The sequence below is a fragment of the Exophiala bonariae genome (assembly GCF_035927105.1).
Source record: "Exophiala bonariae strain CCFEE 5792 chromosome Unknown scaffold_3, whole genome shotgun sequence".
Taxonomy (NCBI): domain Eukaryota; kingdom Fungi; phylum Ascomycota; class Eurotiomycetes; order Chaetothyriales; family Herpotrichiellaceae; genus Exophiala; species Exophiala bonariae.
Window position 1 is genome coordinate 576,222 of NW_027042478.1, and position 21,878 is coordinate 598,099.

The window sequence follows — 21,878 nt, forward strand, 5'->3', positions numbered from 1 at the left end:
GCTCTGAATGACGAGCTCCATCTCAGTATGGTGAGAACACTGACGAAAGTGCCGCAGTACGGTATGGTGGCAGATGGTGATGGTGCTTACCTTGACTCTAGCTCCGCGTCAATCCAGTGCTAAGACTTGCTTCGAAGAGGCAGAAAGTATGTTGCAATTGGTCCATTTCAAGGGCCTGTGATGGATTTGCAGAGACATCACGTGTCAAAAGGCTATTTCTTAACACGAGGTAAGAATCTTGGTGTTGAAGTGCTTGAAACCGCCATTACAGCATACCAAGTTAGTGGCATCCGTCCCCGGCCAATTAAAGGTACATCTCGCTCTCTGCCGACTCGACTTACTGAATTGACAGGGTTCTGTTTAGCACACAAGACTGGAAACGGGTCCTGCCATCCTTATTATTGCCACGAGATGGCGGTTTACAGACCCACAAGGAGTGACACCCGCCGGTTGCCTTCATTCAGAACAAACCAGAGGCTGGCCAGTCTGTGCCATGGCGAAAACATATAGCCCCTCATCCTGGGTGGCTGGTATAACAGCTGATCCGCGTCTGATCTGATCACTCGCATACATGAGATCCTTAAGCTGCATGCATCGATCAAATCTGGGGTAAGCCAATTGTTTGAACGCAGGACGATATAAATCTCGGGACACAATAGTGATCGCCAAGGGCTTTGACTGATCATCACAGATGCATCGCCATTTATGTTAATCAATTGGACAGGAAATACCCGTTATACTCCTGTGTCGTTGTTGATGCTGGTATTGAATCTGGAAAGCCATCCCAGGAGAGAAACAACGATTTGGAAGATCATCATAACACCATTCAAAGTGCTATCGGTGGCCATCATCAGAATCAAGGCAACGAGATCCGACTCACAACACTGAACCATAGGATGAAAATTGCTAGACAAGTCCATAATTGGCTCACAGAGTAAGTAATACCACGGTTGAGGATGCAGAGGTGACTAACGGCAGGGTCCGGTAGTTGACCCAGAAGATCTCCAGACGTAGTACTCGGATCGAGCATGGGCCTGTTGTCCATGTGCATGCAACATACTTGATTGTTGGAAGCTGTTTGTTAGAGGCAATAAAAAGGGAGTGTTTGGTTGCGTGGAACGTTCGGTTTCTTCGGCAAAACCATATTGCGCTAGACCTGATCCGACCAACATGGTGTGACTTCGTATTGTCAAAAACGCTCTCCAAGAATTCCACATGTCGTCGACCATCTCATGATAGAGACCCTGACCCAATCACGTTGTGTCTTGCTTGTCTCCCTCCTGTTATTTCCTCATGTAAGCAGCGAAACATGCCTGGAGCCATCTATGCCACCAGCAAGCCAGTTCTGCGAGTGGACAGTTCTACCTGCACTATCCCGGGGACCGCAAAACTTACAGTCAGCCTGACGATGCAGATCAAAACATGTGTATGCTGCTTCTGCTTCCTATTGGGGACACGTGCATGGTCGAAAGCTCGAGATACAGGCGGCACGTACCTCTGTACTGTGGCTCTGTGGCAAGAGCTTGAAAGGTAAATTCTACGTATTGCATCGTCCGATCGAGGACGGCAGCCCTCACAGCCGTCGTATTTCTTATATATAGCTACTGCGTCCGTTGTCTGCTTCTCCTTCCTACCTTTTGTCTCTCTCCAAAGGACTTGTCATATATCTTATCACAACTGATCAACAGGAGCTGATCGAAATCATGGCTCCAGCGGCTGACGCAGACGTTGAAGTGAAGAGTATCTCGCCCTTTGGCCAGGCTCGTTCTACCGTTGAAGGCACTCCTCTTAGCAAAGAGGAATTGAAGCTTACCGATGACTATATGAGAGCCAGCTTATATCTTTGCTTGGGCATGATCTACTTGAAGCAAAATCCCCTGCTGAAAGAACCATTGAAAGTCGAGCACCTCAAAGCCCGACTTCTCGGACACTGGGGATCGGATGCAGGACAGGTCTTCGCCTACGTTCATTTCAACCGTCTCATCAAGAAATACGACATCGACGGGCTCTTCATCTCTGGCCCAGGTCATGGTGCTCCAGCAGTCATCTCCCAATCATATCTTGAGGGGGTCTACAGTGAAGTCTACCCAGATAAATCGGAAGATGAGGAAGGTCTCCAAAGATTCTTCAAGCAATTCTCTTTCCCAGGAGGTATTGGAAGCCATGCCACTCCAGAAACTCCAGGAAGTTTGCATGAAGGCGGTACGTTGCGGGATAAAAGGCTCTTTGAACTTTTGGATCGAGAAACTAATGATTCACAGGCGAGCTCGGATATTCAGTTTCACATGCTTTCGGAACTGTGTTCGATCATCCGAATCTGATTGCGCTGACTATGGTCGGGGATGGAGAATCGGAGACTGGGCCCCTGGCCACCAGCTGGCACGGTACTAAATTTCTCAACCCAATCACAGACGGAGCCGTTCTGCCCGTGCTCCATTTGAATGGGTACAAGATCAATAACCCCACTATTCTGGCCCGTGTCAGTCACGACGAGCTCAAAGCTCTCTTTATCGGTTACGGATGGACACCATACTTTGTGGAAGGCAGTGATCCTGAATCCATGCATCAAGCCTTTGCTGCCACCCTCGAAAAGGCCGTACTTGAGATCCGAGAATACCAGAAGAAAGCACGTGAGTCGGGCAAAGCATTCCGCCCACGCTGGCCCATGATCGTTCTCCGAAGTCCTAAAGGCTGGACTGGTCCAAGAAAAGTTGATGGCCGCTATCTTGAAGGATACTGGAGATCCCATCAAGTTCCAATCCCTGATGTTGCTTCCAACCCGGACAGTTTGAAGGTGCTGGAGGAATGGATGAAGAGTTACACACCAGACAAGTATTTCGGAGCGGACGGCAAACTGATCCCTGAATTGAAGGCACTGGCTCCAGAAGGAACCAAGAGACTGAGTGCAGCTCCGGTGGCCAATGGTGGGCTGATTAAGAAACCTTTGCAGCTGAATGACTTCCGCAGCTATGCACTGGACGTCAAGAAAGGTGGTGTGAATGAAGGACCTAGCATGGCTAACATGGCCAAGTTCCTTCGTGATGTCATTGAGAAAAATCCCACCAACTTCCGACTGTTTGGGCCGGATGAGACAGAGTCCAACAAGTTGGGTGAAGTGTACAAAGCTTCAAAGAAAGTCTGGCTAGGAGAATATTTCGAGGAAGACGCCGATGGTGGCAACCTTGCCTTTGAAGGTCGGGTAATGGAGATGCTCAGTGAACATACTGTCGAAGGCTGGCTCGAAGGGTACATCCTGTCTGGAAGGCATGGCTTACTCAACAGCTACGAGCCATTTATCCATATCATCGACTCGATGGTCAATCAGCACTGCAAGTGGATCGAAAAGGCCTTGGAAGTTGAGTGGCGTGCGAAGATCGCCTCTCTCAATATTCTTCTGACCGCAACTGTCTGGCGACAAGACCATAACGGCTTTACGCATCAAGATCCTGGTTTCCTCGATGTTGTTGCCAATAAATCACCTGAAGTGGTTCGCATCTACCTCCCTCCCGACGCAAACTGTTTGCTCTCGGTCACCGACCACTGTCTCCGAAGCAGCAATTATGTCAATGTCATTGTCGCAGACAAGCAAAACCATCTTCAGTACCTGGACATGGAAGCGGCCATCGAGCACTGCACAAAGGGTGCTGGAATATGGGACTGGGCATCGAACGACCAAGGTGAAGAGCCAGATATTGTGATGGCCGCTTGTGGTGATGTGCCCACCATGGAATCTCTCGCTGCCACAGCTCTACTCCGAGAGTATCTCCCAGATTTGAAGATTCGTTTTGTGAACGTCGTGGACCTATTCAGACTCATTCCTCATGGTGAACACCCACATGGAATGACAGATCGCGAGTTCACAGCCATCTTCACCGACGACAAGCCAGTCATCTTCAACTTTCACTCATATCCTTGGCTCATCCACCGTTTGACATATAAGAGAAAAGGCCAGCATAATCTTCATGTCCGGGGCTACAAGGAGAAGGGCAACATTGATACGCCTTTGGAGCTCGCCATACGGAACCAGACCGATAGATTCAGCCTTGCCATCGATGCACTCGACCGGATGCCTAACCTTGGCAATAGGGGTTCAAGTGCAAGGGAGAAGCTGTTGAACGAACAGATAAAGTGTAAGAACGAAGCGTTCACCGAAGGTATTGATCCCAAGGCCTTGAGGGAATGGGTTTGGCCGTTTTAGATGGGTTGAAGTTCGGAGTGGCAGGGACGCGCCCGAGTAGACGACATGCTGATGATTGGGAGGTTAAGTTGTTGGAAAAGCATCGCTTTACCTATAATTTTATGAGTACAACGCTTCGTAGACTTTTCATATGCGTAATTCAGATTTCAAATCAAAGGAAACTACAACATTTTTTAACCACCTGAGGAGAGAGTTCGATTTCTTCCCGCACGAAAGCACGGTAGTGTGCAGTGTTGACCTAGCATCCATGTTCGTACACCTTCAGCCGCCGCTATAGAGATGTGGGGAAGCCGATATAAAGCGGCGCATGAGAATGAATTTTGGGTAGCGTGTTTTCGTCTGGCCCGCTTTCGGCCTCTCCAAGTAAACAATGTCGATGGTCACATCTTATTCCCACCAAAGATTCACATTGCACCACATACTAACTCGACAACAGCATACAGAATGTCGGCTGAGTCTCCGGTACGACCATCGCGTCGGGCGACGCGTCGCCCTGTCGTTGTCGAAGAATCCGACGATGAATTGAGCCTCATCCATGAAGATAATGATGAGGAGTTTACACCTGCGCCGCCAAAGAGAAGCAGTCCACGCAAATCCACCAGACGTCAGACAACAGCCAACATTAGCGATTCGCCAAAGAAATCGGCGAGAACGCGCAAAGTCAAGACTGGGGATGCGATTGAGCCATCCGAAATCTTCGATCCCGAAGAGACCATGGGTCATAACGAACCCGTTTCTCCCACCAAGCGAGCGTCGCCACGAAAAAGACAAAGCACGGCTCCTCCAAAAAGCCGCAGGACCTCGCTTGCACCTTTAGAATGTTCTCAGGGAGTCGAACTTGGCGATGAACTCGCTCCAAGCCAGCCATCCTCTCCTACAAAAGCCAGCTCCCCACGGAAGCGTACGAGCACTGCTCCTCGAAAGGGGAGAAGGTCATCCGTCATACCTCCAGTGCCATCACTTCCGACACCTGCTCCCTCCATGTCGCCAGAGAAGGATGAACCAAGTCCGTTGCATGATATAACAGCGAACGCATTGAACAAGAAGCCTTCACAACCACTGTTGCAAGAGAAAGACACGCGCCCGATGAACATGATGATGGAAAAGCCGATGGATATCGTCATAAGAGCACGAGCACAAGCAGTTCCACAAGTGGAGGAACCCACCGGACCAACCTCTCGAATGGTCATTAGACAGCTGGTAATGACCAATTTCAAGAGTTATGCTGGCCGACAAGTTGTAGGACCCTTTCATGCGTCATTCTCTGCGGTTGTTGGTCCCAATGGCTCTGGGAAGTCAAACGTTATTGATTCACTCTTGTTTGTGTTCGGCTTCCGTGCCAGTAAGATGCGACAAGGGAAAATATCGGCGCTCATCCATAACTCTGCCCAATATCCAAACCTCGACTTTTGTGAGGTTGAGGTCCACTTTCAGGAGATTATTGACCTTCCTGGTGGGAAACATGAAGTGGTCCCTGATACAGAACTTGTTGTTTCGAGGAGAGCGTTCAAGAATAATTCCAGCAATTATTACCTGAATGGTAGAACCACAAATTTCACGACAGTCACGACTCTGTTAAAGGACAAAGCCATCGATTTAGACCACAAACGATTTCTCATTCTCCAAGGTGAAGTCGAGTCTATCGCTCAGATGAAGCCCAAGGCAGCCAACGAGCATGACGACGGACTCCTCGAATATCTGGAAGATATTATTGGCACGTCCAAATACAAGACACCAATTGAGGAAGCCGCCGTAGAGTTGGAAAGCCTCAACGAGGTTTGCATTGAGAAACAAGGTAGAGTTCAACATGTCGAAAAGGAGAAAAATGGGCTCGAGGACAAGAAGAACAAGGCCCTGTCCTTTATCCGGGACGAGAATGAATTGGCTGAGAAACAGTCTGCCCTGTACCAGATATATGTCGCTGAATGCGAGGATAATATCAAGGTGACAGAGGAGGCAATCGGCCAAATCCAAGATCAGCTGAATGCCGAGCTTGAAAAACATGCTGGAAGTGAAGACACAATCAAAGAGCTCGAAAAAGCATACAACAAAGCCTTCAAGCAGTACGAACGAATCGAAAAGCAAGCCCAGGAGTTCAGTAAGGAGTTGGCAAAGTACGACAAGGAAAATGTCAAGTTTGAAGAGAAAAGAAAGTTCATTACAGGCAAGCAGAAAAAGGCAGAAAAGACTGCGACCACGAGCAGATTAGCCGCATCCGAAGCTAGAAGTTCGGTTGAAAAGCACACCGAAGACATTGAAACCAAAGGCTCAGAGGTTGCTGAACTTGAGAAGCATATGCAAATTGAAGAACAAAAGCTAGCGGCAATTCGGGACGACCTTAAAGGCAAGACCCAAGGCTTCTCAGACCAAATCGCTTCGAAACAAAAATCTTTAGAGCCCTGGAACAAGAAGATCGATCAGAAGCAGTCGGTGATCGCTGTTGCGAACTCCGAACTTGACATTCTGAAAGAGAAAGCGAACAGTGGTCAAAGAGCAATTGATCAATCCAACGCAAAGATCGAGGCCATCGAATCCAGCAGAAGCGAAAAGCTCGAAGAAATCGAACAGCGTAAACACGAGAAACTCCGACTAGAAAAGGATGTTAGGAAGATCCAGGATGCACTTCAAAAACTTGCCGCCAGTGAACCAGAAGTGCGATCACAGATTTCATCAGCACGACAAAAGGCCGATGATGCACGGGCTAGTCTATCCGCCACACAAAACCAAGGAAACGTTCTCAAAGGTCTCCTACGACTGAAGGATTCTGGTCGAATTGACGGATTCCATGGACGACTTGGAAATCTGGGCACGATCGACGAACAGTTTGACGTTGCGGTATCAACGGCTTGTGCAGCACTGGAGAATATGGTTGTTGACAATGTCGAGGTCGGTCAACAGTGCATTGAGTACCTTCGCAAGAACAATTTAGGACGAGCCAATTTTATCCTACTTGATAAATTGGCCCATAGAGATCTCTCGCCAGTTCAGACTCCTGAAAATGTCCCTCGACTGTTTGACTTGATCAAACCCAAGGATCCTCGATTCGCTCCTGCGTTCTACAGCATTATGCAAAATACTCTGGTGGCAGAAAATCTCGAGCAAGCGAACCGGATCGCCTATGGTGCTAAACGATGGCGCGTGGTCACCTTAGATGGTCAACTCATTGATGTGTCTGGTACCATGAGTGGAGGTGGTACTCGTGTCGCACGTGGAGCCATGTCTTCGAAGTTGGTTGCTGAAACAACAAAGGAGCAAGTACAAAAGCTCGAAGCTGAACGCAACCAGCTAGAAACACAGTTTGAGGCCTTCCAGACGCGCCAGCGAGAACTGGAAGCGAGTCTTCAAGAGAAACAAGAAGAGATCCCTCGATTGGAGACCGCCATCCAGAAGATCAATCTAGAAGTGGAGAACTGCACTAGGAATCTTGCCGATGCAGAGAAACGTGTTCAGGATCTCATTGCTGAACTTGCCTCAACATCTGCCGATGACTCTCAAATCAAAGCACTGGACAAGCAGATTGACTCTTTGAATAAAGAGCTTGAAAGCCTGCACTCTGAGACTGCGAGCGTTGAATCTGAGATCCAGGCATTGCAAGACAAGATCATGGAAGCTGGAGGTATTCAGCTTCGTAGTCAGAAGGCGAGGGTTGATGGGTTGAAAGAACGAATAGACTTATTGAACGAGGACATTTCTAATGCCGAAGTGGCAAAGACGAAGAACGAAAAGCTCGCCGATAAGCATGAGAAAGCCAAGGCTAGTTCAGAAAAAGAGCTCGAAACACTGTCCAAGGACTTGGAAAAACTCGAGAATGATGTCGAAGCCCACAAAGCTGAGGCTGCAGAATCAAGACAGCGTGCTGAGCAGGCGCAAGAGGAACAGGCCAATCAAAAGGAAGAGCTGGCGACACTAAAGAAGAATCTCGACGCGCAGACTACTGAATTGAACTCAACTAGGGCCCAGGAGATTGAAATGCGCAATAAGCTTGAGGAGAATCAGAAAATTCTGGCTGAGAACAATGGCAAGAGCCGCCACTGGACCGAGAAATTGTCGAAATTGTCGCTACACGATATTGCAGATCTGGAAGGATCTAGTCCAGAGGAAGAACAGCAGCAAGAAAAGGAAGAGGAAATGCCAGACGCTCCCCCCCCAGCCGAAACTGAGGCTGTCGCTGAAGCGGATCCAGATGCTATGGACATTGATAACGAAGATCCGCAGCAGCCGCAAGACTCAGATGAAGCTCCAGAGGAGGGACAACCAAAGACTACACGCCGTCAGCTACAAACATTCACCCGCGATGAACTCCTCGACAAGTCCAAAAATCACTTGATTGCCTCCATTGCCGCATTGGAAGAGAAAATTTCTCACGCCTCGAGCATCGACCTTGCCGTCATCGCCGAATACCGACGCCGATGCGAAGAAGTCGCCTCACGAACCACGGATCTGAAGACCGCCGTCAAAGCTCGCGACGGAGCAAAGACTCGCCTTACAGACCTGCGTAATTTGCGCCTCACCCAATTCATGACGGGTTTCACAACGATCTCATCTCATCTTAAATCAATGTACCAACTCATCACCCTGGGAGGCAACGCTGAGCTCGAATTGGTGGACAGTCTCGACCCCTTCTCCGAAGGCATCCTATTTAGCGTGATGCCGCCGAAGAAGAGTTGGAAGAACATCGGGAACCTGTCTGGCGGAGAAAAGACATTGAGTTCCCTGGCGTTGGTCTTTGCACTTCACGTCTACCGTCCCACGCCATTATATGTCATGGATGAGATTGACGCAGCTTTGGATTTCAGGAACGTAAGTGCTGTATCCAGTCCTCCTATCCCTTTGATTTTTTGAAAACCTATACTTACATCACTTCTGGATCATAGGTCTCAATTGTTGCAGGCTACATCAAGGAACGCACCAAGAACGCACAGTTCATCGTCATTAGTCTGCGGAACAACATGTTTGAACTTGCCGAGCGGCTCGTCGGCATCTATAAAGTCAACCATATGACCAAAAGCGTCACGGTCGAGAACCGTGATTATCTAGCTCTCGGGAGGCAGGCTCAGGCTCAGGCCCAGCAGGCCCGGGCAATTGAGCAACAGCAGCAGCAGCAGCAACTGAATGGACAAATGAGCCAGATGGTCCCGGCGCCAATTCGGTAGTGGAGGCGTTACAACTTTGGAGGTTCAGAAATGATGTTGTACATAAAATGCTCATGGATACGAATAGGTCTAACTAGGTGGTGGAACGTAATGATGACAACGACTGCATTTTGAGTGTTATGGATGGGAACCTGCCTTTTGTTGTTAGCTACCTAATCTAGGCAGGCAGTATTTGCGATTGGTGGTTCAATAATAGCAATACACTGGTGATGGGCTTTTAATCATGGAACCGTATATCTAGTATATCTGAACATCTGTCCGTGAGTGGCGCAGAATTTTGTTTTATTCTGCACCGCTCCTTCAAGATGCAATGAAACCCTCTTGGCCAGTAGTGATACAGACAACAGGATACGTATGTAATTTGGTGGTTCCTCTTTCCGTCGGGTTATTATTTCCTCGGTCACTCACTCACTGCTGGGACAGCTCGACCTTGTCCCACCAGAAATGGCACTGTTCCTCGGCCCACAGGTCCCGGGACATCTGCGCCGCAACACCGTCGCCACCACCGATGAGCTCTTCGTTTCCGGCGCCGAACAGCATGGTCTTGGGCTCATCATGCAGGTACGGTTGCCACGTGGGGCGGTCGCGCCATTCACCCGCCAGCGCGTTCGGGTCGCCTCGGTTGCAGATGAAGCTCGTCATGTACGCGTGCAGGCTGCCGGCGAGGTTGCGCTGGTTCTTGGAGCGCGACACCACGTCCGGGTTGCACGTCTCGTACCGCATGTTGTCGCCGTGGCTGGCGCCGCCGACGACGGTCGTGAGAGGCGTCCAGTGGTAGAGGTATGTGGGCGGGGAGGCGCGGTTGGATGACGCCAGGTGTGCCGTCTGTCGGACCGGCGCGGCGTACGCGTAGTGTGCGTATGCGGCTTCGATGCGACTGTACTGTGATCCGACGCCCTTGATGGCGCTGGGGACTTTGTAGGTTGTGTCGTTGGTGGAGTCCGGATCCGGGTAGAGTTTGTTGATGGTGTCGATGTCCTGGGCTGGAAGTGTTGGCAGGAGGGTTTGGAAGAACTGCGTGAATTCTTCAGCTGACGACATTTGCTTGTTGACGTAGAGAGACCCTTCGTTGTGGCAGAAGCCTGTCATGATGGGGATTTTGTAGTAGTTGCCGAGTTTCCAGGTCTCGAGCGGTGCGCGTGGGATGATGTCGCCGTCGATGACGGGCTGGAATGCCCATCTCAATGATGGATTGTATTTGTCGAAGACGGCGTCTTGCGCTCGCGTGATGACCTCGAGGGGTAGTGACCTCAAGAAAGGAAAGATCTGATCTTCAGGAGTGTCGGCTGGACAGCCGGTTTCTTTCAGGTAGTCCTTGAATTGTTGCTCATGGATGGCGGCATCGTATCTTCGCACAGCTCTTGACGTTGGTGAACCCGACTCGATGATGACTCGATGAAATGGGCCAGGATTATCCTCAGTGTGCTTCATCATATGATGGCCTATCTGTGGACACGTCAGGGTTTCCAGTGCTTGGAGGGGAATGAACGTACCGAATGTGCTCCAGCCGATAATCCTGACAGCGTGATGTTGGATTTATCACCTCCAAATGCCGCAATGTTTTCTTGCACCCACTCGAATAATAGTTCTTGATCTCTCAAGCCCAAATTGAGAACTCCTTCCTTCTCACTCAAGCTGCAGGGGAGAAATCCCAAGGACCCAATCCTGTAATTGAACGAAACAGCGACGAAGGGCTGCTCTGACCAAGAGATCATGGAAGCGGTATTGTGCATCGCCGAACTGCCACGATTGAATGCGCCTCCATGGACGTAAACCAAAACAGGTAACAGGCCAGGAGAACTAGACGATGAACTCTGACGGAACACATTTACGGTCAAGCAGTCCTCGCTGTACGAGTACTTCAAGCCCGGAAGAAGCTGCTTTCCTGGTCCTGCTGGCCCATACTCGGTGGCATGTATTACCTTTGACGATGGAGAGACCTTGACGGGACGCTTGAACCGGAGGTCTCCTACAGGAGGCAAAGCATATGGGATACCAAGAAATGCATCCACTTCTCGATTTAGATTCTTTTTCAATACGGTGCCGATGATTGTCCCTTGAGGGAGTGTCACAGTTGGGCTCTCTTCTGCCTGTATTGATCCCATGTTGAAGCGCTTGACGGAGGACTCTGGATGGGGATTGTTTCGTGTTGTTTTCGATATGTCCAGCACGAGATTCTTTCCGATATTGTGCAAACCAGTGTGATATTTGGTGGCACCGCTGGACATGTCAACCCCAAGACGTTGATATCTGGTCACTGATATGCGAGAACTTGGTGCATGGATCTAGACAGAGGCCACGACCAATTATCCAATCGCAGGCCTGCATCTTCCTGGTTGACAGCGATCGGTCATTGAATGTGGTCCGACGGAAAAGAGCGAGCTTGATGTCTATCAATGGGTAGGGTAACTGACGTCGGCAGTCAGGGGTGGCAACCAGGGCTAAGACAGAGTTTCCCGAGGGCTTCTCCGACTTGGGATTTATTGATTGACCAACTGACCTTCAAAACATCGACGTCCTGTCTCTCGTCAAGAGTGAGGGTATTGACATGAGCAGGCCCATGACCTCGACTAGAGATTGGGATATATCTCTACTGCAGGGCTATCAGGGCATTCACACGTGGGACACCATGTTTAGGAAAACGTGGTTGAAGTTGGACAATTGAAGTACATCGGACAACTTCCGCGGGCCAAGGAGGAGGATACTGGTCTTGACCCACCCAGATTCACATCAGGAAGCTCATAGCGGCAGACCAAGATAAATATCTGCGCTATGAGGTACTTCCGAGATCCCTACTTTGTACCTCATAACTATCCAGGTGATACATTTAGTATGAGCCTAGTATGTTTGCCCCGGCTATCATAACCACCTACTGACTCGATATCGAGCACGATGCTGATCGTTGTTAGCAACACCCAGCCCCTTGGTAAGATCTAATACTTCTCCAGTGCCTCGGAAATGAACAATCTAGGATATACATATGTAACCTGTAGCTGTCGTCTTTACAGAGAGCTCAATCCCATTCAGAACAGAATTCTCTATCTTTCCTGCGATGTTATCATGGGAAGTGGGCAACGTAAGTATACATTCGTTCACCGACCATGACCAATGGCGGTCAATCCACATATCGACTTTCTCGGTGGAGAGATAGCCTCGCATCGAGGCAAGGAGGCACTAAATCGTACACGACGGCCGACGAAACCTCAATCGTCTATCCATGCATTCTCCATATCAATCAGGCACGCTATACTCCGTTTTTAGACTTTCCGACGGGCATTCGGTCCCAGTTCTGTGCCCGAATCAGTCGATACCCATGTTTCTAGGCATCTTGCTTCTCGGCATCAGTGGAGGCTGGTCTGATATCAGCTTTGGAGATAGGATGTACTCGTATCTATATTTTGCGGGGTTGATCGATCAGGTCTCTGATAAGCCAATCCGCAGGTGTATATATGCTGTGTCCCAACGTGTCTCCATGAAGCAACAGAGCTGAATCCATCAGTCGAACTTCTCACGATCGACCAAGGACACCATGGCGGAAAAGTCGCAGGACCTCAGCAAGCAGGAGAAGGCCATCATCGACAACGAGGATGACCAACTCAAGCCAACCCTGACCACGAATGTTGGTCAGGTTGAAGAGCTGGACGAAGCAGGCATCTTCCTGCGAGAGCACAACTTCTCTCAAGCATACCTGGCCGAGCTCCTCGAGGACAAAGAGCTCAACAAGAAAATCATCCGCCGCATCGATTGGACCCTCATGCCTCTGCTTTGCGGCACCTATTTCCTGCAGTATATTGACAAGCAGGCTCTCAGCTACTCGGCGGTCTACGACCTATTTCCCAGCACCAACATGTCATCCAACCAATACTCCTGGTTAGCCAGCATCTTCTACTTTGCCTACCTGGTTGCCGAATGGCCAGCGAGTTATCTGGCGCAGCACTACCCGACAGGTCGCGTCGTCGCCTGTTTCGTCTTCATCTGGGGCTCGATCATGCTCATTACCGCCTCCTGTCACAATTTCACGGGCATGGCGATCTGTCGATTCCTCCTCGGAGTCTTCGAGTCGGTCATCACCCCCTGCTTCATGATGATCGTGAGCATGTGGTACGTTAAGGCCGAGCAGCCGAGCCGCGCAGGCACGTTCTACTGCTTCAACGGCGTCGGATCCATGACGGGTGGGATTCTCTTCTACGCCGTCGGACACGCCAAGGGTTTCCCCATCTGGAAGATCATCTTCGTCCTCTGCGGCGGCGTCACCGTCCTCTGGGGCATCTTACTCTTCTTCTACCTTCCCAGCAGCATCATGTCGTCCAGGGCGTTCAACCCGGAACAAAAAGCGCTTCTGATCGCCCGAAGTCAGACCAACCGCACGGGCGTCTACAACCGCAAGATCAAGTGGTCGCAAATCGTCGAGGCATTGAGTGACCCGCAGGTCTGGATGTTATTCTTCTTCACACTGCTGAATGAAATCATCAACGGCGGCATCGCGAATTTCGGCAAACTCATCGTCAAGGGCGTTGCAGGCGGTGATCCACTGCTTGCAACGGCATATGGGATCCCTCAGGGCGCGTTCCAGGTCGTCTTCGTTTTCTCCGGTCCATGGCTGGCTTCCAAGTTCAAGAACTCCCGCACCATCATCATGGCCCTCTACCTTTGCCCGACAATCATCGGCGCCACCATCATGTGGCAAATGCCTCGATCCAACAAAGTCGGCTGCCTCCTCGGCTATTACATCGTAAGTCCACTTACCCAACACCATATACCCTTCAACTTTTTTTCCCAAACCCATCGATCCTCCAGACCCCCAAAGACTAACCCATTCTTCCACCCAACCACAGACCGGCAGCTTCGTCGCCTCACTCGTCCTCGCGCTCCAACTGCCCGCGACCAACGTCGGTGGCTACACGAAGCGCGTGACCGCCACAGCGTTCGTGTTCCTCGCGTACTGCGTCGGCAACATAATCGGGCCGCACGCCTTCCTTGCCAAAGAGGCCCCCATCTACCAGACCGGCTGCAAGCTGATCCTGGCCTGTGCGGCGGGCCAGATCGCGCTCGCGCTCGGCCTGCGCGCTCTGCTCATCTGGCGCAATCGCCAGCGTGACAATCTTGCTGTAGAGGCCCAAGGCTCCATCAATCTGGATATCGAGGCCGATGATGCCGACTTGCTCAATGATTTGACCGACTTCCAGAACCCGAAGTTCCGGTATGCTTCTTAGTAACTGGGAGGTCATTGAGGTGAAGTTGGGAGGAGCGTACGGGTTTAGTTCAAAGATGAAGAGAGGACCAGATATCTTTCTTTTGGGAGCCCTTGTTATATGTCAGCGGTAAATGAATGCATATCGGGAATTCCGAAGATTTTTCTGCGTGTCCTGAATATTATCGCACCCCCTTACTCCCTTCAAAAAAAGGCGGGGGCCGAGATTTTCCGCGTCATGCCCATGGCTCTGTATATCTGGGACCTCAGCACTGTATCTCCACAAGTTGCCACCTGACAATATCTCGCCCTAAGTGGCTCGACGAAGAAGGCTCCGCACCCCTGAGATAGGTAAAGTGCAGGCCTAGCGGTTTTAAGTGATTGTGGCATAGCTCAAACTCCCATGGCCAGTCACAGTCCCGGGATCTAGTTAGCCCGGCTCGCAGCACATGATAGTGGCAGATCGGATGTTGATCGAGGACGAGTGTATGGTATCACGGAGCTGGGAAGCGAAAGCCAGGTGTTTGTGGGCGATCGCAATGCCTGTGAACGTTGTATAAGTAGCCGCTAAATCACATACCTAGTTAGCTACGTCTTCATCGATATGAGACGACATGGCCGTGCGGTTGACCAGTACACTGTGAGGTTTTCCGGAAGCCTGTTCCCTGGTGATAGCGAAGGTGAAAAGAGTATGAATTGTAGGCATGGCTGTCCCCTCCTAGCTTTCTCTTCCAAGGAATGACAGTCTTTCAATCAGGAAATATCACGTCCCCTACCAGGGAGCTTGCGTTTAGAGGAACAGCGGAGGTTCGTTTGGGACAGTTGATTCAAACAGGCACTGCGTCGTGAGATGACACCCCTGAAAGACGTTTCTCTGCACCATGTCCGTTTGCCAGAAGAGTAAGACAAACGGGGAGTGCAGTGTTACACCAAGAAGCATATAAAATGGAACTGTCGTTTGAGAGATACCAAGATATGTTCGATATCCAGTACCACGAGAGTATCCTTCGCATTGGGATTGAAAACCTAGAGGAATCGAATTGAAATCCCTGATCAACTAGCCACAAGGAACACAGAGTGATCGGCATAAATATCTCTGAGAGACTACCAGACTTTCATTGAGGATGTTGAACTCAATATCGCAAGCCTATAGTGTGCTATATATAATAGCAATTGTCCTTACCACCAACTCATACCTCAGTGCGGCTCTCGCCATTCCGGCCCCACAACATCGGCAGCAACAACAGTCCAACAACACCCTTGCAATAAGAGGGGATTGTAAGGACCAAGGCATCTGTCCACCAGATACATTCTGGTCATCGATCGAAGGCACGGAGACTGGCATGGCAACCTGCTGTCCAGAAGGCTATCAAGCTGAGTGTGGTCCTGCTGACGAACTGCCCAACCTGACCACCTTTTTCTGCTGTTCCGCAAACGCACAGGAATCTCCATGTGCGGCCAGCGAGCGTCATTTGCCCAGTGCCCCTGAGACTTGTCCTTGCGGGTCTCATCTGGTGGGAGCACAGTGCGAGGGAGGAACAGTGCCTCACGCAAACGCCGCGACGGATCTGAACAGCCGATCTGCGGTCTGGCCGTTATTGGGATCACTGGTGTTTGCGTATCTGTTTTGACGGAACAGTCACCTAGGCTGGGGCGCTTGGGTTGACTATCGGCTCAGGGCGTACAGGGGAACCTTCGTGCATAGTAAGTAGCCTGACGGATCATAGATACAAAATCAAACATGATCTATTGTACTTCCCAAATTAATACCTTTTCCGTTGGGTTTGCTCGTGAAGTCGCAGTTGTCAACGCCATCCTGAGATTTTCGTGTTTGGCCATTCCAATGCAGATTTTCCAGTCACTTCGCATTCCCGGGATCTGAAAACCGAAGACTCTACAACGAAACACAGCTTACAAGAACAAAAAGACTGAAGTATTTCGAAGAGTTGATCTCTAATAGATGTTTAAGCATTCTCGTTCTTGGGATAATTAATTGTTTGATTTTGGACAATCGTAGAGGAGCTGAGATTCGTTGGTGTCGGTGTGGCAATCCGGCGAGGCAGCTTAAAAGGGGATTCAGCGCTTCCCCCGGCTGCTTAAGAATTGATGGAAGTTTATGCAACATGCAAGACTTGTCACACCTGACCGAAAAGAAGCTTTTTGAACATTATCGAAGAACATGGGGAGCGAAAGTCTTGATAACGACGACAGAAACTGTTCGCAATCAAAGGAGAAGCCGTCTGCTATGGCAGACAATAACTCATCCCTTCGTGAGCCTGACAGCTTTCTAAGCTGGATAACTGCACAGCGCAGAGGCGCTATAAGCGAGGGACATTGGACCCCTCCTGATGAGAATATGGAGTCCGGTCGATCAACGACAGATGGCACGGCAGGTCAGCCCCAGCATAATGCAGGTGAACCGACATTTTCGAATACCATGGCGACCTCTTCACAACCACAAAGAACACATTCGACCGTCAGATTTGGCGATGGGTACATTGACGCTTGGAAGAAACGACACAGTCCGAAAATGCATTCACCACCAGCCAAAAGCCACGGAAAGTGGGAAGGAGTTTGGCTTGCTCGAGGAACTCTGCGACGGACCGAAAATGAGGGGAAAAGGCGAGCAGAGGACCTCTGGAAACTAGTCTGGAGGAAGCTGCGAACGAAGACTGCTGATGCTGCGCCGGTCGAAGACGGGAAGAGCTGAACGCAAGTTGACTTGTCTTTCTAGTGGAAGAATTGGACGATCCCTTATTAGCGGTCTCAATTCAGGCTTGCGTAGTGCTTGACTCCGTCTTGTCGTCTGCAAAATGGCTCGAGTGGATTTCTGAAAGATTGTATCTTTTGAACGTTTCAAAATCATTTCCAACAATGCTCATGCCGATGATATTTCGATAGACATCAACGAGGATTAGCTTGTCGTAGCCTTTGAGATCAACCTTGTGTATTCCCTTGCCCAGTATTTCGACCTTGGGAGCAACTGTCTGAATCACTTGATCGCGGTCGATCTTGTTGTTATTTCGAATTGTTGGCCGGATTGCAAACTTTAGTCCTTTCGATTGAGGTGTTCCTGCATCATCTGTCGCAGTACCCTCTACTGATCTCTCGTCTTCCACCTTGAAGTGAGCTGGCAGCAGCTCATCACAAAGGGACTCAAGCCCATTAGCCATCGTCTTTCGCACGAGAGACACTGGGGTCAATCTCTTGATATAACGACTGCGAGGTCCTTGAAAGTCCTTGTTCGCTGCTGTTGCGCAGAGAGTACGGACGATCTCCACAGGATTATGTGAGGCGGACAATCCCCCTGGGAAGCGCACGAACGAAACACAAGGGATATCGAGCTCGACGCATGTCAATTTCTGCACTGGCGCATTTGCAGTGCTTCGTTCTGGCTTTAGTGAATCGAGCTCTGCCTGGATATCTGCTTCGATATCGCGATCAAGATCCTCACGAGGTTTCTCATCTTCCGCGTTGCTCGGTGCCTGGCCACTTTGGTCGAATTGCTATCTAAATATTAGTAGATGTGGTGGTCAATGGCTCCTCTTGATGAAGAGCGTACCTCGCCCAGTAAATCGACAAGTTCCTGCAAGCATTTCTTTTCCTGGCCCTTGTCACTGGTGACAAAGATGCCCACATCATTGTTATGTATACCAGAAGCGCTAATGACAAGTGCTTGCCGATTCTTGCCTTTGCCATCTCGCCCGCTCTGTGGGCGATATTTGCCCTTGTTCTGATGTGGTTGTTTGGTGTCTGAAGTATTGTTCTACGGTGCATCATTAACGATGCGTTTGCTTGACGGGGGAAGACCTGATGGTCTGAATACATCCGGTAAGGACTGAATCCACAGAATATCACCTTACCTGGTCCATTTTCAGACGTTTGGCTGGTCGTTCCGAATCTTCAACCATGATGTCCTGCTGCGGAATGGTCCGCACCTTCAAGTGTCAGATTTGGAAGTTCTGGGCGTGCTTCGAGATTCTCAGGCAGAGATCGAGGGTACAACGATTTGAGTGATGTTGAACAAGTCACTGGCAAGCAATGGATTTTAAAGTAAGTTCTCATGTCGTAAGCGGTCGCTCACTCCACCCTATGTGTGTACGGCGCAGTCTTTATCACACCTTCTCGTCACTATGTCTGGGTCACTGTTCGGCGTTCCTGAAGAGGCTACATAATTATCACTTGAGCATTGTTATATATAGCCATCCGATGCAGAGAGGGAGTGTTGGTTGAAATGTATCGTTATCTACAGATAGGCATGATGCGCCAAGGTGCATCGCGCAATTGGCGATCTGTATGACCCGTATGCGCCAGGATCGCAGGGCGTGAAATTGACATATCCAGCTGGCCAGCTGCTGAACAGGCAGAACTCAAAACCAACGTATATAAAAGACGAGCCTTCCTTATTCTTATCGCTTATTCCTTGACAGTTTCAGTGTTATCACAAAGATGTCCCACCCACCAACCATCTCATCGGCGGCGAACACCCCAACAGCGTTACTGCTGATTGACATCCAAGTCGGGCTGAATACTTCTAATGGATACTTCGGATCTGAGCGATCGACACCAAGTTTCGAGAACAACGTTCAATCGTTGCTCTCAGCAGCTCGCCAGTACAACGATAAACCAAGTACCACGTTGCCGATCACAATCATCCATGTTTTCCACAAGTCCGTGAATGCCGACTCGCCGCTATTTCCACACTCGAGCGATCACCCTGGTGGAATCGACTTTCAACCATGTGCTCAACCAGTCGAATCGTCTGAATACGAAACTGTCTTCTCCAAGTCAACCAATTCAGCATTCATCAATACACCTCTGGAAACACACCTCCGGTCCAAAGCGATTGGGCAACTGATTTTGGCAGGAATTGCATCGGATCACTGCGTGAGTACTTCTACTCGCGCAGCAGCGGACCTTGCAGTGGTTGAACGAAGGAACATCTTCATCGTGTCGGATGCAACAGCCGCATTCAACAAGGGCGGATTCGATGCTGAGACAGTGCATCGAGTCAGCTTGGCAAGTTTGGATAAGGAATTTGCAAATGTAGTCAGTACAAATGAGGTCCTGACGGGGCTGGCTTTGGCAAATTGAACAAGCATGAAGCTCGAAGATTTGGACACTCAATAAGTTGGCAAGGAATCTGAGTTATCGATGGAAGGATTGACAGGGCATCACGAATCAACCCTCATTAGGGTTTGAGTCGATGGTCGAAAGGGCCACTGCTCAAAAGCGACGGCTATCTCGACAAACAAATTGGTCGGCAGCGACCTGATTCTTAACATCTTCAGATCATACCATCCACCCTTGGTTGGATCATGGATGTCCTGAATCGTTTGGAGGAAGTTTTCGACGTCACCGGAGATGATCATAGAGCAGACTTCATACACACTCTTTGATGAGTAAATCGAGACAAAACTCATGAGATGACCAAAACAGATCAGTTTCTCTTCAGTGTCAAGCCGATGGTTCAAATCGGCGGTTGGAACGAGATCGAACAAGGCCATCTGGTTAGTTGAGGGTGAGAATTCGTGTTTGTGAACCAACAAAGGTTCTGCCACTCGATTGTTCCACGCAAGAACTCGAGGCTGATGGTCATAGGCTCTGTAGTCGTCGATGGCTTTTTCTGCAAATACTTTGTTGTTCTTGGCCAGCTTGTTCAATTTCGAACCTAGCAGGTCTGCTCGTTCTTGCAAATCCTTTTCAGACAAAGCATCAAGCGAATTTGTCAAGATGGCGTCTTTCCACTCGCGCTCTAGTAGCCTTTGCTGATTGACCAAATCAATGGCCCGCAAGCGTGTTTTGTGCTCTGTGTAAATGCGGGCCAGGAGACGACGCCAATCCCTACCCTTGGGGTGTTCAAGAAGAAATGCATCTTTTGCTTTTACACCAGAGTAGACTTTGGGCTTCTTCGTAACATCAGGTTCGGGCGGTTTGGCCTGGGCCTCCAAGCGTGCTATGGCTTGCTTATATGTTTGAGGGTACCGTGCCCTGGCATAGGAGTCTAATTCCCTCAGTTCTGGCAACCACTTGGCATCAGAAACGAAAGCAGCCTTCTGGCGAATAGCTTTAATTGGGCTTACAGCGTTAAGAGACGGGGGTGGAAGAGGTTGCTGGCGAGATAGCGGTGTGGAAACACCCGAACCCTCTTCGGAAGCCTTGACGCGTTGATGGTCCTCTAGATCAATGTCGGCGAATCTTTGGCCCTGGCCGACGTGTTTCCGATCAAGCCTGGAGGGTGCGGCAAGCTCATGGACAGCTGTGGTGGCTTCCAAGAGAATACTCTGTCTACGGCGAAGGGCTACGGAGCGTGGAACGATGACGAACTTGTCCTCGTGAGGGATCCAGGCGAGGGTTCTGAACATTCCATGTCGGTAGAGGTCGCCGCGCTGGCCCCAGTGTGAATGCCAGAGGTTGTTGATGAACAGCTTAGAGACAGTACCCATATAGCCATGATGAGATATCTTGGGTCCAGAAAGGTTGACAGTCATCAAGACGTTCGGGTTCAGCTGGGTACGGTTTGGAGTGGTAGAAGAAGATGGTGGGTAGTGTGACAGGAGGCCCTTTGCTGGGTCGAAGACATCATCGAGGACTGTAGCATGTCGGTATTTTGAATTGGGAGCATCGAGCAAAGTAGATAGATGAGGCGAGGAGGCCTTGAGATTCGGCAGGACAAGGATGTGACGCCGAGGTTTCAAGATGTCATGTAGTTTCTGAGACCATAGTCCTAGACCTGGGTTGACATCGATGAGATCGCAGGTATCTTCTGCTGGCAGAGAAGGACGTAGACGGGTAAGAATGTTGTCTAGCAATAGAGTGATTAGAGAGAACAACGAGACGGAATAGTATGGGCGAAGCTCACCACATAGCTTGGGGCTCACAATATTCTGGAAATGCGAACGTGATGAGGCCGCGGTGTGAGAGGGATAGGGTAGGGAGCGGATTGCAGGGCAGGCTTGTCGCAGCAAAGACGGCGTGGGTTTGATCTTTACCATGCAGGCTGGAGGAGGGTTAAGGAAGACGGCGTCGCTGGAGAAAATAGTCAGGGTCCTGTCCTCGAGGAGTTGGGAGTGTGGTGTTGGTTGTTGCGCTTAGAGAAACTTTGGCCGTGTTGGAGTTGGAGGATGATGAGATGAGCAACTTGCATGCAGACTCCAGGGAACGCGGTGAGGAGAGTCACTGCAGCGGCTTCTTCCCTGGAGTTGCGCTGCGTGGCGGCCTGCTGGCCACTGGCATGGCGGTTCTAGGTGGGAGCCTCATCTCCAATGCCCAGGCTTAACTAAATCGCAAGGGCGGCCTCTAGGTGGTGTAGGCTTAGTGAGCCCCAACTCCTTAG

At 50.1% G+C, this 21,878-nt stretch overlaps 7 protein-coding genes across 7 annotated transcripts; 4 read left to right on the forward strand and 3 right to left on the reverse strand.

The window, feature by feature from the left end:
* Positions 1-1,703: 1,703 nt before the first annotated feature.
* Positions 1,704-4,198, forward strand: LTR84_007730 (uncharacterized protein; the record flags this gene model as incomplete). Its single annotated transcript, XM_064851282.1, has 2 exons — positions 1,704-2,202; positions 2,262-4,198. The coding sequence occupies 2 exons, from the start codon at positions 1,704-1,706 to the stop codon at positions 4,196-4,198; spliced, it is 2,436 nt and encodes an 811-aa protein (XP_064710285.1).
* Positions 4,199-4,642: 444 nt separating this feature from the next.
* On the forward strand, positions 4,643-9,351 carry LTR84_007731 (uncharacterized protein; the record flags this gene model as incomplete). Its single annotated transcript, XM_064851283.1, has 2 exons — positions 4,643-8,998; positions 9,073-9,351. 2 exons carry the CDS (start codon positions 4,643-4,645, stop codon positions 9,349-9,351), a joined length of 4,635 nt encoding a protein of 1,544 aa, XP_064710286.1.
* A 408-nt stretch (positions 9,352-9,759) lies between these two features.
* Positions 9,760-11,579, reverse strand: LTR84_007732 (uncharacterized protein; the record flags this gene model as incomplete). Its single annotated transcript, XM_064851284.1, has 2 exons — positions 9,760-10,797; positions 10,845-11,579. The coding sequence occupies 2 exons, from the start codon at positions 11,577-11,579 to the stop codon at positions 9,760-9,762; spliced, it is 1,773 nt and encodes a 590-aa protein (XP_064710287.1).
* A 1,301-nt stretch (positions 11,580-12,880) lies between these two features.
* Positions 12,881-14,564, forward strand: LTR84_007733 (uncharacterized protein; the record flags this gene model as incomplete). Its single annotated transcript, XM_064851285.1, has 2 exons — positions 12,881-14,083; positions 14,187-14,564. The coding sequence occupies 2 exons, from the start codon at positions 12,881-12,883 to the stop codon at positions 14,562-14,564; spliced, it is 1,581 nt and encodes a 526-aa protein (XP_064710288.1).
* A 2,749-nt stretch (positions 14,565-17,313) lies between these two features.
* LTR84_007734 (uncharacterized protein) lies at positions 17,314-18,453 on the reverse strand (the record flags this gene model as incomplete). The annotated part of the gene is made up of 3 exons (XM_064851286.1): positions 17,314-18,048; positions 18,105-18,308; positions 18,406-18,453. 3 exons carry the CDS (start codon positions 18,451-18,453, stop codon positions 17,314-17,316), a joined length of 987 nt encoding a protein of 328 aa, XP_064710289.1.
* Positions 18,454-18,991: 538 nt separating this feature from the next.
* LTR84_007735 (uncharacterized protein) lies at positions 18,992-19,636 on the forward strand (the record flags this gene model as incomplete). The annotated part of the gene is made up of 1 exon (XM_064851287.1): positions 18,992-19,636. The coding sequence occupies one exon, from the start codon at positions 18,992-18,994 to the stop codon at positions 19,634-19,636; it is 645 nt and encodes a 214-aa protein (XP_064710290.1).
* An 80-nt stretch (positions 19,637-19,716) lies between these two features.
* LTR84_007736 (uncharacterized protein) lies at positions 19,717-21,537 on the reverse strand (the record flags this gene model as incomplete). The annotated part of the gene is made up of 1 exon (XM_064851288.1): positions 19,717-21,537. One exon carries the CDS (start codon positions 21,535-21,537, stop codon positions 19,717-19,719), a length of 1,821 nt encoding a protein of 606 aa, XP_064710291.1.
* Positions 21,538-21,878: the final 341 nt, after the last annotated feature.